The following is a 16,444-nucleotide window of genomic DNA, read 5'->3' as shown; positions in this document are numbered from 1 at the left end:
AAAGGTGTTGTGAAGGATTGCCTAATTCCAAACCTTCTGAGCTTCCTGGCAAAGAGGGAGAGATCCTGTTCCTCCCTGCTTGTTGACGTAGTACATGGCAACTTAGTTGTCTGTACGAATGAGGACTATTTGATCGTGAAGAAGATGTTGAAAAGCCTTGAGAGCATTGAATATCGCTCTGAGTTCCAACAGATTGATGTGACACTGACGATCCGTGCTGGACCAATGGCCTTGAATATGGAGTCCATCAAGATGAGCCCCCCAAGCGTAGGTCGAGGAATCTATGGTGAGCACCTTCTGATGAGGGGCGTTTGAAACAGTAAACCTCTAGAGAGATTGGAGTGGAGAGACTGTCTCAACAAAGGAGTCACTGTAATGTGCTGAGAGAGTGGGTCGAAAGCTTGCGCCCACTGAGATGCCAGGGTCCACTGAGGAATTCTGAGGTGAAGTCTGGCAAAAGGAGTCACGTGAACAGTAGATGCCATGTGACCTAGGAGAACCATTATGTGTCTTGCTGAAATCAAAGATAGGCAAGACACTTTTTGGCAGAGTTGAATGAGAGCATCCTGACGTTTTTGAGGAAGAAATGCTCTGATTTGCACCGTGTCCAGTACAGCTCTGATGAACTGTAAGGTCTGAGAGGACTGTAGTTGGGACTTGGAAAAGTTGATTTGAAGCCCAAATTTTGGAGGAACCACGTAGTCCGATGGGTCGCTACAATAACCCCCTGAGATGTTGAATCTTTAATGAGCCAATCATCCAGGTATGGAAAAACCTGCAGACCATGGTTTCACAGAGCTGCTGCTACCACCACCAGGCACTTGGTGAAGACTCTGGGAGATGATGCCAGGCCGAAGGGTAGCACTCTGTACTGAAAATGATGATTTCCCACCCAAAATCTGAGGAACTTGCGAGAGGCTGGATGAATGGGAGTGTGAGTATAAGCTTCTTTGAGATCTAGAGAGCATAACCAGTCGTTCTGATCTAGAAGGGCATATAGGGATGCCAGACAGCATTCAAAATTTTTCTCTGACAAGAAATTTGTTGAGTGCTTTGAGATCCAAAATAGGTTGCAGATCGCCCGTCTTCTTTGGAACTAGGAAGTAATGGGAGTGAAACCCCTTGCTCTGCTGTTCTAGAGGAACCTCCTTGATGGCACGGAGATGACGCAGAGCTTAAGCTTCCTGAAGAAGAAGGGCGGTCTGTGATGGATTGGAAGGATACTCTCGTGAAGGCATATCGGGATAAATCTGGATGAAATGAAGAGAGTAACCTTCCTTGATGATTGAGAGAACCCAGAGGTCTGAAGTAATGAGTTCCCATTGTTGGTAAAAATGATGGAGACGACCCCCAATGGGAAGAGGAGAGGACAGAGGCAGAACAATTGAGGTGATGCTCTTGATTAGATGGTCAAAAAGACTGAGAGACCTTGGGTGCAGCAGGAGTCTGAGTCTTTTGCTGCCTTTGTTGTTGCTGCTGTTGGTTTTAAGGGGGAGCCCTTGAATAAGGAGCCGCCCGCTGCGGAAAACACCTCTAGTATGACGGAAGAGGCCTGGGACTCTTAGCAGCAGAAGGCTTGGGCTTTGGCCTGATGATAGAAGCAAACAATTTCTCATGTTCAGACAAACGTTTGGTAGCTGCCTCGATAGAATCATCAAACAACTCAGTGCCCTGACAAGGGATGTTGACCAGACGATATTGAAGATTCGGGTCCATGGCTACAGTGTGAAGCCAGGCAAGCCAGCGCATAGCCACTGAAAAAGAAGTGACCCTCGAGGAAAGTTCAATTGCATCATAGGAAGATTGATGCGTAATTGAACCAGAGTGTTACAAAGCTGTTGAAACTCTGGAAGTCGATGTTGTGGAATATATTTAACAAAATCAGGCATGGTGTTGACCAAATGTTTGAGATATGAAGTGAAGACAAAATTGTAATTCAAAACTCTAGTTGCCATAAGTGAATTTTGATACAGGCAACGGCCAAACTTGTCCATAGTTCTGCCCTCTCTTCCAGGGAGCACAATGGCATTAACTTTGGCAGGATTGGTTCTCTGTAGCTCCCAAAATACCTGTAGCCTCCTCAATGCTTAAAGAAGCTGCTTGAGCTTGCTGTGATCTCACTACCGATTGCTGCGTTCTTGAGAGTTCCTCCTTCCCCCTTACAGGGTCAGTCCTCCCACTAAGAGAGGCCAGCAAGAGGGCATCCTGAGCCGGCACGTCGAGAAACAACTCCTCCATCGCAACGGGGCAGCTAGGCGGACTCCGCTCATCTGGAGATACGGTGGCATCCTCGGAGAAGTCCAGCACCTCAGCTTGCGCGTTAGAACATAGAACATAGAAATAGACGGCAGATAAGGGCCACAGCCCATCTAGTCTGCCCACCCTAATGACCCTCCAATACCTTTGCCTAGTGAATAGAGCCCACGTGTCGATCCCATTTGGCCTTAAAATCAGGCACGCTGCTGGCCTCAATCACCTGCAGTGGAAGATTATTCCAGCGATCAACCACCCTTTCAGTGAAAAAGAATTTCCTGGTGTCACCTCGTAGTTTTCCGCTTCTGATTTTCCACAGATGCCCTCTTGTTGCCGTGGGTCCCTTGAAAAAGAAGATATCTTCTTCCGCTACGATGCGGCCCGTGAGATACTTGAACGTCTCGATCATGTTCCCCCTCTCTCTGCGCTCCTCAAGCGAGTATAGCTGTAGTTTGTCTAACCTTTCTTCGTACGGGAGATCTTTGAGTCCCGAGACCATCCGGGTGGCCATTCTCTGAACCGACTCCAATCTCAGCACATCTTTGCGATAATGTGGTCTCCAGAATTGCACACAGTATTCCAGGTGGGGCCTCACCATGGATCTATACAATGGCATAATGACTTCCGGCTTCCGGCTGACGAAACCCCTGCGTATGCAACCTAGGATCTGTCTTGCCTTGGATGAGGCCTGCTCTACCCGACTGGCAGCCTTCATGTCCTCACTGACGATCACCCCCAAGTCCCGTTCTGCTACCGTTCTTGTTAGGATCTCACCATTAAGAGTATAAGTCTTGTTTGGATTATGGTTGCCTAGGTGCATGACTTTGCATTTTTTGGCATTGAAGCTGAGTTGCCAGGTCCTAGACCAGCGCTCCAGTAGGAGTAGGTCGTGCATCATGTTGTCGGGCATTGAATCTTCGTCCGTTGTGCATTTTCCCACTACATTACTTAGTTTGGCGTCATCGGCGAATAAGGCTATTTTACCTCGAAGCCCTTCTGCCAAGTCTCTTATAAAGATGTTGAATAGGGTCGGTCCCAAGACCGAACCCTGTGGCACTCCACTGATCACCTCCATCATTTCTGAGGGGGTGTCGTTCACCACTACCCTTTGAAGCCTACCACCAAGCCAGTTCCTAACCCATTTCGTCAATGTGTCACCTAATCCTATAGAACTCATCTTGTTCAGCAACCTGCGGTGTGATACGCTATCGAATGCTTTGCTAAAGTCCAGGTACACGATGTCCAAGGACTCCCCAACATCCAGCTTCCCCGTCACCCAGTCAAAGAAGCTGATCAGGTTGGATTGACATGATCTCCCCTTAGTAAATCCATGTTGACGGGGGTCCCGTAGATTTTCCTCATCCAGGATCTTATCCAATTGTCGTTTGATCAGAGTTTCCATAAGTTTGCTCACTATAGATGTTAGACTCACTGGTCTGTAGTTTGCTGTCTCCATCTTTGAGCCTTTCTTGTGGAGTGGAATGACGTTAGCCGTCCTCCAGTCCAACGGGACGCTTCCTGTACTAAGGGAGAGGTTGAAGAGTGCCGACAGTGGCTCTGCCAAGACAACACTCAACTCCCTAAGCACCCTGGGGTGTAGGTTGTCAGGCCCCATTGCCTTGTTAACCTTGAGTTTTGACAGCTCATCGTAGACACTGCTGGGTGTGAATTCGAAGTTACTAAATGGGTCAACTGAGTCTGCCCTTGTCTGTAGTTGAGGGCCAAGCCCCGGCGCTTCACGGGTGAAGACTGAGCTGAAGTATTCATTTAATAGCTGGGCTTTTTCGGAATCCTTTTCCACATAGTCTCCGTTTGGTTTCCTAAGACGTACAATCCCGCCAGAGTTTTTACTTCTATCACTGATATACCTGAAGAAGGATTTATCTCTCTTCTGGATGTTCTTTGCCAGAGACTCCTCCATGTGAAATTTAGCCTCCCTGACTGCTGTTTTGACTGCTTTTGACTTGGTCAGGTAGTCTGCCCTAGAGTCTTGTTTCCCCGATTGTTTGTAAGAGATGAATGCTTTTTTCTTTTCCTTGATGAGGTCTGAGATCTCCGCAGTGAACCATTGCGGCTTGTTGTTTCTTCGCCGCTTACTTACTAATTTAACATAGCGGTTTGTCGCTTCTTGTATGGTGGCTTTCAAAGTTGTGAGACCTCCAGTTGTGGAGTTTGTGAGCCACGATCCACGAAGACATCCATCAGGCCAAATGGTGCTGCTGCTTTAACGGGGAGCACTCATATTTTCAACTTCCTTTTCACCATATCATATGAGGAAACACTCCACCACAAGCACGACAGCGTCCCCGCAGATACATCAGACCACCATGTTGGGTAAGCTCCGCTCCCAGGATTGGTTCTTTTTAAACAAGACTCCACAAGAGGGGACTGATGGGATAATTGAGACTTTTCAAAGCCCTTGTAGTGGACCATCCTGTAGCGAGATTCCAACTTCGCTGGCACAGCAGGAATGGAATATGGTGTCTCAAGATTTCGTTTGAAGGTTTGAGAAAGAAGTCGATTAATGGGAAAGTTTAGAGACTCCCTAGGAGGATGAGGCATACTCATTTCTCCCTAATACTCCGTGGAGTATTTGGAGTCAGATTCCAGAATGATGTTCAGATTCTTACTCATTTGGCAGAGAAACTTGGAAAAGGATACCTGATCTGAAGAAGGACAGCCTCGTGAGGTAGAAGGTGATCTCAAGGCGCCTCACATAGCAGAGAACAAAGGTTAAGCTTCTCTGGAGTATTGATACCTGAGATCTGAATTTGCAGGTATAGATGACTCAATGAGAGAATGTAGGGAATCTCTCGCAGGAGAAGAACTTGAATGGCGAGAGTGGTAAGGCTCTGCAGGTAGTCTTTTCAACTGAGGAGTTGGAGGCCTCAAAGAGTCTCTATGCTTGGATAATTGAGACCTGTCTTGAGAAGGAGACTTAAGCCTCAATGGGTTCCTCAACAGATGACGTGGAGAACTGTTCCTCAAATCAGTCAGATCCCGCTTAGATGAATGTCGAGGAGTCCTTGCTCTGTGCCTCAAAAAGGGAAATGCCTTATGTGAGGAAGGACGGCTGGAAGTCGGAGACTGACGTCGAGACACTAAAATGGATTCAGCTCCTTCTGTAGAGGTATCTCGAGGCACTCGCAAGGACTCTGCTCCTTGTACAGAGTGTGTAGACTCCAGTCGAGACACTCGCAAAGACTCAACTCCTTGCATAGATTGTGCAAATTTAGCTTGAGGCACTCCTAAGGACTCAACTCCTTGTATAATAATAATAATACCTTTATTTTTATATACCGCCATACCACAAACAGTATAGAATGACTAGGTTGAGCTCAAGGCACTGCCAAGGACTCGATTCCTTGTTTGACTGCTGAGTGCAGAGTCGAGTCAGGAGTGTATTGGGCAAGCATGTTACCAAACTCCTGATGCATAATAGTCTGGATCATAGCCTGCAAATGTGGAACCAAGACCCGAGGATCTCGCACATTTGGCGTGACTAAATCCGAAGAAGATGAGGAAGAATGACGCCTTGATTTGGAGACATGCTTCTTGGGTAGCTTCACAACCACCGGTTTTAAGGGTGGCATGCCTGAAGGAGTTTGCTGAACTACCTTACCTGAAGGAGACAGTGAGGAAAGCGGCTCCTCAGGTGAGGACTTAGCAGACTTGCTCAAGGACGATGACTTCCCAAATGAGGAAGGTTTAATTAAGGCCGAGGTCGAAGTAGATGGCGGGAACCCCATCGAAGATTTGACCGAATTTTGGGTCAAGGCCGAGGCCAGGGTTGCAGTCAGGGTGAGGACCTTAGGGAAAGGTCTATCCATACCGCCAAATATCTTTTCTACTTGAACTCAACAACGTTTAATGGCTCGAGGTTGAAGGGTAGCGCAGCAGGCACATGACTCCGGACAATGGTCAGGTCCTAAACACTGAACACACCACTTATGTGGGTCAATGAGTGATATCGCACGCTGGCAATGACTACACTTCTTAAAGCCTGTGACCGGCTGGGACACTGATTAGAAAATAGCCGTGGCGAAATCAAAGCCCTTAGGCTGGGGCCGCAGGGTAGGCCCCGCCATGACACAAAATAAAAAAGAGACGAAATTTAAAAAAATTTTTTTTAGAAATGAAAATGCACGATAAACACAGCGAGCCTGTAAGAAAAAATACAGAAGCCACAGTGAGAGAAGGCACAAAGTAGAACTAAGTCTAGCTCAGAGAGTTGAAAGAGGACTTCTTGGCTCCACAGAAAATTGATAACTGATGAGACGCTGAGAAGGCGCACCCTACGTTGGGCGGGAAGGTACTCGTGCATGCGCGGTACGGCAGTCACAAACTTTGTAAAGTTTTACAAGCAAGTCTGCTTGTGAGGCTGTCTGCATCAGGGCTCCGTGGATGATGTCACCCACATGTGAGAATATGCTGCCTGCTTGTTCTAGGATAAATAGAGTTATGACATCCTTGTGAGAATGAATTATAATTTATCTTACCCCAGCTTTGATAAGCTTGTCTGTCAGCACTGCTATTTCCTTTTGTAGAGCCATAAAAACATCTATGCTCTGAAAAGCAAACACAAGAAAAGTTTGGAATCACTGACACCCAGTCACTTTGTCCAGCTGGTAAATGTTTTTAGGACATTTCCAAAGCATTTTAGCAGGATCAGTAGCAGTTCACTGCATAAAAAGCCCCAAGAAAATGTTTACCTCCCCCATCCATAGGTAAAAGTAGAGATACTGGTCACACTACAAGAACGGTTATTCACCAGAAAAAGCTGCAAAGAAAGGACATTGTTGACGGTGTGTGCAGCATTTCATTCTAAAAGCCCCACACATACCTTCTGAGAGTACATTTCTATCTGCTTCAAAGTAGGTACTAATCTATGAAGGTACACGGTACCTGCTCATCCCACATAGGGTTTCCCTTAGAAAATGATCTTGTACTCCCTGCATCCATTAAAACAATTGCTGCCTATACTCCTGGCTGTTTAAATCTCCTATCTGGGGCTAACTAGTCACATTCAGCAGCACTTAACAAGACAGTGATGCTGATAATGTTTGGCGCCCAACTTGAAGACAAATATTTTGGGGGCATTCCAGGAGCGGAGTCAGCACTTGGACACTTAAGTGTCAATATTCTGTATATAACCACATAAATAGGACTGCTTAAAAGTCAGTCCTATCTTAGTCCACTTTGGATAAAAATCTCACAGCCGGGAGCCCACCAAAACCAAGATGGGCGCCAACAAGGAGTCATTGGGCAGGGCAGGCGGCAGGGGACCTGGCGTGCCCCACAAAAGGACTGCATGCGCTGAAAGAACCTGTCTCTAGAGAGCCCAGGAGACTGAAAAGAGGCAGCCTCTCGACCAGGGCAGAAGCGGCAGAAATCATGCCCATGCTCAGCACCACCTCGAGCCAGCGGCCCAGGCCTATCCTCAGGCAAACAAGGCACTTTAGAATCAGTGAGAGTCTGAACCAACTTGTCCAGATCTCCGACACATCATCACCAGCAGGGGGGTGTTCGAACCCCTCACTGGCGGAATCTGACCCCCCAAGAGGATCCTGGAAATCTCTGGCCAAAAATCCTCATCTCAAGAAACCCTAAGGCACTTGAACGAGAGAGGAGTGGAGGGGGGGGCAAAACCGTCGCTGTGTGGAGCCGCACTGGGGAAGATGTCGAGGGCAACCCCCCCTCCCTGAGAACCCCGGAGTGGACACATAACCTCCAACCGCCAGCACATAAGCCTTATAGAATGCCAACATAAATTCAGGGGGGGAAACCCCCGGCGGCCACAAAGGACTCCCCGCCTTGTCAGGAGGCCCTGCCATACCTTGCTCCTGTATTTTCAGAACATGGGGAAGGTCACCTGAGGTAACAAATGAAGGAGGAGGTTCCTGCCAAAATTGGACCTTAAACCGCCAAAAACGGAGCTCCTGCGGCCTGCCATGTCTGAAAAGCTTGGGACTTTCCTGACGCTGAGGCCGAGGAACCAACCAACGCGAAAAGGGAATCCCCATCCGCTCTGGCAGTAAGGGAATCCTTTTCACCCTGGCCATCGGTGGCTGGGGAACCTTCCACATGGGAATCAGGGAAAGCCCGGGTTTCCCCACGATCCGAAGCCCACTCGCAAGATACATGAGGCAGGTTGTCCTGGCCGTCGGCAACCGCTGCTGACGATACTCCCCCACCACTCCGGCATGCACAAAGCTTGCATAGGCTGTCCGCGAATACCTCACATCTGGAGCACAATGAGCACCGAAAACCACCCTAGCTGAAAGAAAAGTGCCGGTTAGAGAAAATACAGAAAAAAGGCAGTTTTAAAATGAAATGAGCCCTTTAGACCAGCACACCTCAGGATTTTTTTTTTTTAACTTAATCAGAACAGACTCCACGGCTCTCAAAGCTGGAAGGCTGACCAACCAGGGGGTCAGGCCGCTGGCTGAGGCACCTCTACAAAAATTTGAGGAAGCGGAGGAAGGTGGGGGCAGGGACCCAGCACGAGACCCGCCGGGTTTAACACCCCCAAGGTCAGACAGATCTCCAAACAGGACCCGTCCAAGCTCCGTCCAGCACAAAAGGGGAACCCAGGAGTCCAGAACAAAATTCCAACAGTACTAAGAGGGGAGCCAAATTTGTCTTACAACCTGCTATGAAGACTGAGATAGACTGTATTGCTAGAGGGGAAGTTATCCTGATATACAAGTTTGTTCTCAGTCTCCACCTGCTGGTAGCAGTGAGGTATATAACCCATTCGTAAAGACTATACCAGTCTACCAGGCGATACAGAAATACTAATTCTCGGTGGAACTCCACAGCACATATATAGGCTCACTCATGAATTAGGAATTCTGTCTCCACCTGATGGCAGAAGTGCATAACCCATCAGCCTTATCCGGGCCAGTCTGGAGGGGCACTAAGGAAGAGGCAAAGTTCTCTGTATTCTTTCAAAGGATCTATCGATGGCTCTGAGATTTCACAGCTGTATGGGCAATGTACCTCTAGTGATATTTATATCCTGGCCAACTATCATAGGTAAGCATATTTCCAAAGGTTGAAAACATCAAAGGATTTGCTCATTCGTCTCTATAGAAAAACATCTTGAAGAATCAGGGCTTTTGATAACAAAAGGAAACAGTTCCGACCTTGGCTGTCAGTGCCAACAAAGATCAATAAATATCCTATTACCTCTCTGATTGTGAGGCCAGTTGGTGGTATGCCAATCACTTCTTTCATTAAGTTCAGTTTTCCAGATGTAGTCTTTCCACAGCTTAGCAGAGTTACCAATGGCAATGGCATGGCCATTTTCCTGGCTATTTGCTGAAAATAGTTAAATGCATAGGAATAGAAAAGTGTCCAATACATTTGAAGAAGGTGCTTTCTGATACACTTAAAGCTTTAAGTGAACAATGCACGTTTTAGCAAAAGATTAAATCCTTTTCAGTACCTGCTTGTGCTTTAGTGATGCAACGTGCAAGTATAATGGAGTTTTGTTGACAATGGCACCAGCTTTAGCAACAGCAAGGGATATGGCCCCAATAGCAATACTGCCTTTGAGTACGGGCTCAGCAGGTTCTGCTGGAGGAATGGGTTTCTGTAAAATAGGACTCTTTTTACCTAATGAGACAAAACAAACAAGTTACAAACCTGAAGTGGGGGATCTCCATGGACAGTAGAATAGAAATTCTCTTAAGCGGGCAAAGTCATCTGAACAGAACTCTAAGCAGGTAAAAGAGATTATGTTCTTACGTTGATAATATATTTTCCAGCACACAGGTGTGTCATTCTAGATAAGCAGGTTATCTTCCCATGGCCGCAAGCCATCTGCAGAAGAAATCCATTCTGGATTTTTTATGTGTCCATCCTACTCCACTGTGAACTCTACTGCCACCTGCAGTTAGTACCTAAGAATGCTAGAGCTCCAACCAATTATGTGAAGTAAGAACAAAGAGGTAACACTGTCCAACCACATAACTGTTTTGCATTAACATAAAACACTGTAATCTTTAATGAACTAGCAACAGCCAATAGAAGCATCAAAGGAGCCCAGGTAGTACCCCTGTAGACACTCAAACATATTACACTGACTGGCTTCCAAAGATACAACTTGGAAATGCATAATTAAAGGTTGGGGAGGGGTAGATTTTGGTTTTTAATAATTGTAAGGAATATGGGGATGGGAATTATTATATGTTTTTCTGGTGTTCAAAGATTGTTATGGAATAAGGGGGAGATAACTTCTAAACTGGATTATTGTAGAATATTAAGTGTTGTATCTAAGTTTAAAATGTTTTTATTTGCTGAAACACTTATGTTTTAAAAAATGAATAAAGATTAAAAAAAAAAAAAGATACAACTTGGAGAAGCATAAAAAGAATGAAATAATAGGCAGGTGCAGGAAGGACAGAAAGACACACCTATCTACTGGAAAGCACAGTTACTTACCGTAACAGTTGTTATCCAGGGACAGCATACAGCTATTTTCACATATGGGTGACATCATCCACGGAGCCTGAATGCGAAGAGCCTCGCAAGCAGACTTGCTTGTAGAAAACTCAGAAGTTTCAAGTCTGCCACACCGCACATGCGCGAATGCCTTCCCACCCAGCACAAGGCAAGTCTCCTCAGTTCAGATAGCTACCAGAGAAGCCAACCAGGGGAGGTGGGTGGGTTGTGAGAATAGTTGCCTGCTGTCCCTGGATAACACCTGTTACGGTAAGTAACTGTGCTTTATCCCAGGACAAGCAGGCAGCCTATTCTCACATGTGGGTGACCTCCAAGCTAACCAGGATGGGATGGTGGGAGTGTTAGCAACTTAGGAGAATACATTTTGCAATACTCTCTGGCCAAAATGGCCATCCCGTCTGGAGAAAACATCCAGACGTTAATGAGAGGTGAAAGTATGAACCGAGGAACAGGTAGCAGCTTTGCAAATGTCCTCAATAGGAGTGGGTCTGAGGAAAGCTACTGAAGCCACCATGGCTCTGACTTTGTGGGCTGTGACTCGACTCTGTAGATGCAGTCCAGCCTGAGTATAGCAGAAAGAGATACAAGCAACCATCCAGTTGGAGATGGTTCGTTTAGAAATCAGATGTCCCAACTTGTTTGGATCGAATGAGACACAAAGTTGAGGAGCAGATCTGTGTGGTTTGGTGCATTCCAAGTAGAAGGCCACAGCACGTTTACAGTCCAGGGTATGAAGAGATGATTCTCCAGGATGAGAATGAGGTCTTGGAAAAAACACTGGAAGTACAATGGATTGATTGAGATGAAATTCTGAAACCATTTTAGGTAAGAATTTAGGATGAGTACGGATGGAAAACTGTGAAAGGTGGATCAGCAACTGCTCACTGACTCTTCGAGCAGATGTGAGGGCAATGAGAAACATCACTTTCCAAGTGAGATATTTCAGATGAGCCATACGCATTGGTTCAAAAGGAGGCTTCATCAATTGAGCAAGAACAACATTGAGATCCCAAACCACTGGAGGCGGTTTGAGAGGAGGTTTGACATTGAAAGTCCTTTCATGAATCTGGAAACCACGGGATGAGCAGAAAGGGGTTTCCCTTCGAAAGGCTGATGGAATGCAGCAATTGCACTAAGATGGACTCGAATGGATGTAGACTTGAGGCCAGAGGTAGTTAAGTGCAGAAGATAATCCAAGACTGAAGATAAGGAGGTAGATCGAGGCTCCTTGTTATGAGAGATGTACCACGTAGTCCATTTTTGGTGGTAGCATTGTCTAGTGGTAGGCTTTCTGGAAGCCTCCAAAACATCCCGAACAGGTTGAGAAAACTGAAGAGGAATTATGTTGAGAGGTACCAAGCTGTTAGGTGTAGAGACTGCAGGTTGGGATGAAGAGATCCTTGACTCTGTGTAAGCAGAGATGGAAAAATTGGTAGAAGGTATGGCTCCCTGCTGCTGAGCTGAAGTAGAAGGGAAAACCAGAGTTGCCTGGGCCACCGAGGAGCTATTAGAATCATGGTGGCATGATCGTTCTTGAGCTTTACAAGAGTCTTGAGAATGAGAGGGAATGGAGGGAATGCATACGGGAAGAGATTCATCCATTCCAGAAGGAAAGCATCTGCCTCAAGGTGATGAGGAGAGTATATCCTGAAGCAGAACTCAGACAGTTTGTGGATGTGGGGAGATGCAAAGAGATCTATTTGAGGAGTTCTTCACTGAGAAAAAATGTGATGAAGAGGCGAGGAATTGAGTGTCCATTTGTGAGGTTGCAGAAGACAACTCAATTTGTCCGCCAGACAGTTTTTCTCTCCTTGAATGTAGACTTCTTCAAGATAGTGTTGTAATGGATCGGCCAGTCCCACACCTTTTGAGCTTCTTGACGTAGAACATGGTGACTGATTGTCTGTCCAAATAAGGACTACCTAGTCGTGAAGAAGATGCTGAAAAGCTCTGAGAGCATTGAAGATCGCTCTGAGTTCCAACAGATTGATATGACACTGACGATCTGTGCTGGACCAGTGGCCTTGAGTACGGAGACAGCCGAGATGAGCCACCCAAGCGTAGGTCGAGGAATCTGTCGTGAGGACCTTCTGATGAGGGGGGTGCAATGTGACAATCCTGCAACCCCGAGGCTTGTCACAGAGAGATTTGGTAAGAGTTACAAGCCTAGATGCAGGAGGGCGAACCAAGTCAGAGCTCGGGGAAATTAGTCAGCTGACTATCCGGTGGACTCAGAGGGAGAAAGGGAAGAAGGTCCAGACAGCTGGGACTTCTCTGATAATGTACTGAGATCAGACAGTAAGGATTGGCCTTATTGTTTTACAGTCTGTGATGCAGAAGGCAGCACAGCGGGGTGCCTTGAGAACAGTTCAAGCCAAGGGAAGAAAACTTTCTCCCTGCAGCAAAAGGGGAGTGGTTTCTTCCCTCAGCTTAAACGGAGACTCTCTAATGAGCTAAAGAAGAACAGGGGAAGCAGGCAGAGGAACGGAAACCAGATTGGGGAGGAGCCCCAGGACGGAGGAAGCAGCCCCGTGGGAGTCTATGCTGACTGAGGAGCAATCAGAACCACTGGCAGGAAATGACTTGATCATGGATGAGGACCAGGTTAGGAACCTTCCTGTAGATTCATGTTTGCCTGAGCCTATGATAGTAGAAGCCAGTGATACTTCTCCTGAAATCCAACCTGAACTGGTGGAAATTTCATAGCGTCTGTGAGGCTTGGGAGAAGGGGGTTTTCACTTCCCGTGTCTAACTCCTGTTGAAACTGTGAATTGATGGGGTTAGGAGAGACGCTAACTGCATGGGTCAATGATTGGCTGAGTGGCAGACTTCAGAGGGTGGTGGTTAATGGTACCCTCTCTAAAACATCGGAGGTGACCAGTGGAGTGCCGCAGAGCTCGGTCCTGGGTCTACTCCTTTTCAACATATTCATAGGGGATCTGACCCAAGGGCTTCAAGGTAAAATAACACTATTCGCCGATGACGCCAAACTATGTAATATAGTAAGTGAATGCAGTTTACAGAATTATATGGCGCAGGACCTGCTTACATTGGAAAGTTGGTCCTCAACCTGGCAGCTAGGCTTCAATGCTAAAAAATGTGTTAGCCTCCTTGAGATCTAGAGAACATAACCAATCGTTCTGATCTAGAAGGAGATATAAGGATGCCAGGGACAATATGCAAAACTTTTCTTTGACCAAAAATTTGTTGAGGGCCCTGAGATCCAATATAGGCCATAGATCGTTCATCTTCTTCGGAACTAGGAAATAATGGGAGTAAAAACCCCTGCTCTGTTGTTCCAAGGGAATTTCCTCGATGGCACGGAGATGAAGCAGAGCTTGAGCTTCCTGAAGAAGGGCGATCTGGGATGGATTGGAAGGATACTCTCTTGGAGGACGCTCTGAGTGAAATGAAGAGAATATCCTTACCTGACTATTGACAGAACCCAGAGGTCAGATGTAATGGTCTCCCATCGATGGTAAAAATGATGGAGACAACCTCCTAAGGGAAGAGGGAAGGACAGAGGCAGAACGATGGAGGTTATGCACAGTTTGATACAGTCAAAAAGGCTGAGAAGCCTTTGGTGTAGCAGAAGGCTGAGGTTTCTGTTGCTTCTGCTGTTGTTGTTTCTTGGGGGGTGCTCGAATGTAAGGAGCTGCCCTCGGAGGATAACGCCTCTTATAGGATGGAAGAGGCCAAGAAGGTTTAGGAGGAGCTGGCTTAGGTTTTGGTCTGACGATAGAAGCAAAAGATTTCTTATGCTCAGAGAACTTCTTAGTGGCTGCCTCTATGGATTCATCAAAGAGGTCATTGCCTTCACAAGGAATATTGGCCAGACGATCCTGAATGTTGGGATCCATATCAATGGTGCGAAGTCAGGCAAGGTGGCGCATCGGTACTGAGAAAGCAGTGACTCTCGAGAATAGTTCAAAAGCATCATAAGAGGACTGAAGAAGGTGCAACCTGAGTTACGCCAAGGTAGTAATGACTTGTTGGAACTCTAAAAGCCTATGTTGACCAAGGTCTTTAGAAAAATCAGAGAGTATATCAATAAAATACTTGAAATAAGTAGTAAAGATACAATTATAATTTAAAACCGTGGAGGCCATCATCGAATTTTGATAAAGACAACTGCCAAACCTATCCATGGTCCTGCCCTCTCTGCTAGGAGATACGGTAGCATAGACCCTGGAAGGATGACTCCTCTTTATGGAAGATTCCACAAGAAGGGACTAATGAGATAGTTGGGAGTTCTCAAAGCCCTTGCAATGTACAGTTCTATACCTCGATTCTAGCTTGCCTGGAACAGCAGAAATGGCATAAGGTGTCTCCAGGTTTCGTTTGAAAGTCTAAGAAAGAAGTCTATTCAGAGGAAGTTTGAGAGATTCCGCAGGAGGCCGAGGCATACTCATTTCCTCTAAATACTCCTTAGAATACTTAGAACCAGCAACCAATTTAAGATCCAGGTCCTCAGCCATTTGACAGAGGAAGGATGAAAAGGACAACTGATCCACCAGAGCATGGCCTCGAGAGGACCTCGATGACCTCGAGTGGAAAACGAAGACGTGGCCTCTCTGGAATACTGATATTCCAGTGAATAAACAGACTGGGGCAAGGCACTGGAATCAGCTGAGCCCTCAGGTTCTGCTACTGGTATCCTGTCTCGAGGAGTTGGAGGCCTCGAAGAACTGGAAAGCCTGGATGAGGAAGGCTTCTCTCTGGAGGACTTTCACCTCGATGAATGCCTCGATGAGGGTCTCGACTGGCGGTGAGAGTGCTGCCTGGAAGCAGGTCTCGTATGAGGTCGAGTCTTCGCCCTATGCCTCGAAACGGGCAATGCATTAAATGAGGATATAGGGCTAAAAGCTGTAGATCGAAGTCCCATAGACTCTGTGGTTTGAATCGAGGAATCTCGAAGCACTCCCAAAAACTCAGCTCCTTGTATGGAGTGTGAGGATTCCAGACCAGACACTCGCAAAGACTCGACTCTTTGCATAGAGTATGTAGATTCAGCTCGCGGCACAGGCAAGGACTCAACCTCTTGTGAGCCTGCTTAGTGCCCAGGCTGGACTGCAGAAAGCAGTCAAGGAAGAACTATATTTGGTCAGTAACTGAACAAATTCCTACTCTAAAATGGTCTGGATAGTAGCCTGCAATTGTGGATCCGAGTCTGAAACTAGACCACTTGCTGAGGCTAACGGCTCCGAGGTCGAAGATGAAGAATGCTTCAACTTGGAAGAATGATGTTTGGGTAGCTTGAGGACCACCGCTGGAACTGTCTGCTAAGGTATTTGACTTGAGGGAAGCTCAGGAGAAGACTTGGCAGATTTACTCAAGGTCGAGGATGTTCCAAACAAGGAAGGTCTGATGAGAGTCGAGGTCGAGGTCGTGGAGGTAGGAGGACACCCCGTAGCAGGCCGGACAGAATCGGAGGTCGAGGGTGCTGCCGAGGTTTCCATACCGAAAATCTTCACCATTTGAACTCGATGACTTTTGAGGGCTTGAGGTTGAAGAGTAGCACAGCGAACGCATGACTCCGGGCAACAGTCAGGCCACAGACACTGAAGACACCAGCGATGTGGGTCAGTGAGGGATATCGTACACTGGCATTGGCTACACTTCTTGAAGCCCGTGACCGGCCGGAACACAGAAGGAAAGATAACCGCCATAAAGTTGAAGCCTCGCCAGTCACTCAACGAAAAAATTAACTTTTTTTTAACAA

At 46.8% G+C, this 16,444-nt stretch overlaps 1 protein-coding gene across 5 annotated transcripts in view; it reads right to left on the bottom strand.

Moving 5' to 3' along the window:
* ENO4 (enolase 4) overlaps positions 1-16,444 on the bottom strand; it is a 249,582-nt gene that overhangs the window by 76,849 nt on the left and 156,289 nt on the right. For 4 of the 5 annotated variants that reach the window (XM_033943107.1, XM_033943106.1, XM_033943104.1 and 1 more), the window contains exons 5-7: positions 9,704-9,873; positions 9,445-9,576; positions 6,753-6,821 (exon numbers count right to left, since the gene is read on the bottom strand). In XM_033943107.1, coding sequence (XP_033798998.1) covers positions 6,753-6,821; positions 9,445-9,576; positions 9,704-9,873 — 371 coding nt within the window. The remainder of the gene's footprint in view (positions 1-6,752; positions 6,822-9,444; positions 9,577-9,703; positions 9,874-16,444) is intronic. The other variant, XM_033943105.1, reaches the window with a different exon arrangement.

Source organism: Geotrypetes seraphini, chromosome 4, assembly GCF_902459505.1.
Source record: "Geotrypetes seraphini chromosome 4, aGeoSer1.1, whole genome shotgun sequence".
Taxonomy (NCBI): Eukaryota; Metazoa; Chordata; class Amphibia; order Gymnophiona; family Dermophiidae; genus Geotrypetes; species Geotrypetes seraphini.
This window is presented reverse-complemented; position numbering and strand designations above follow the sequence as displayed.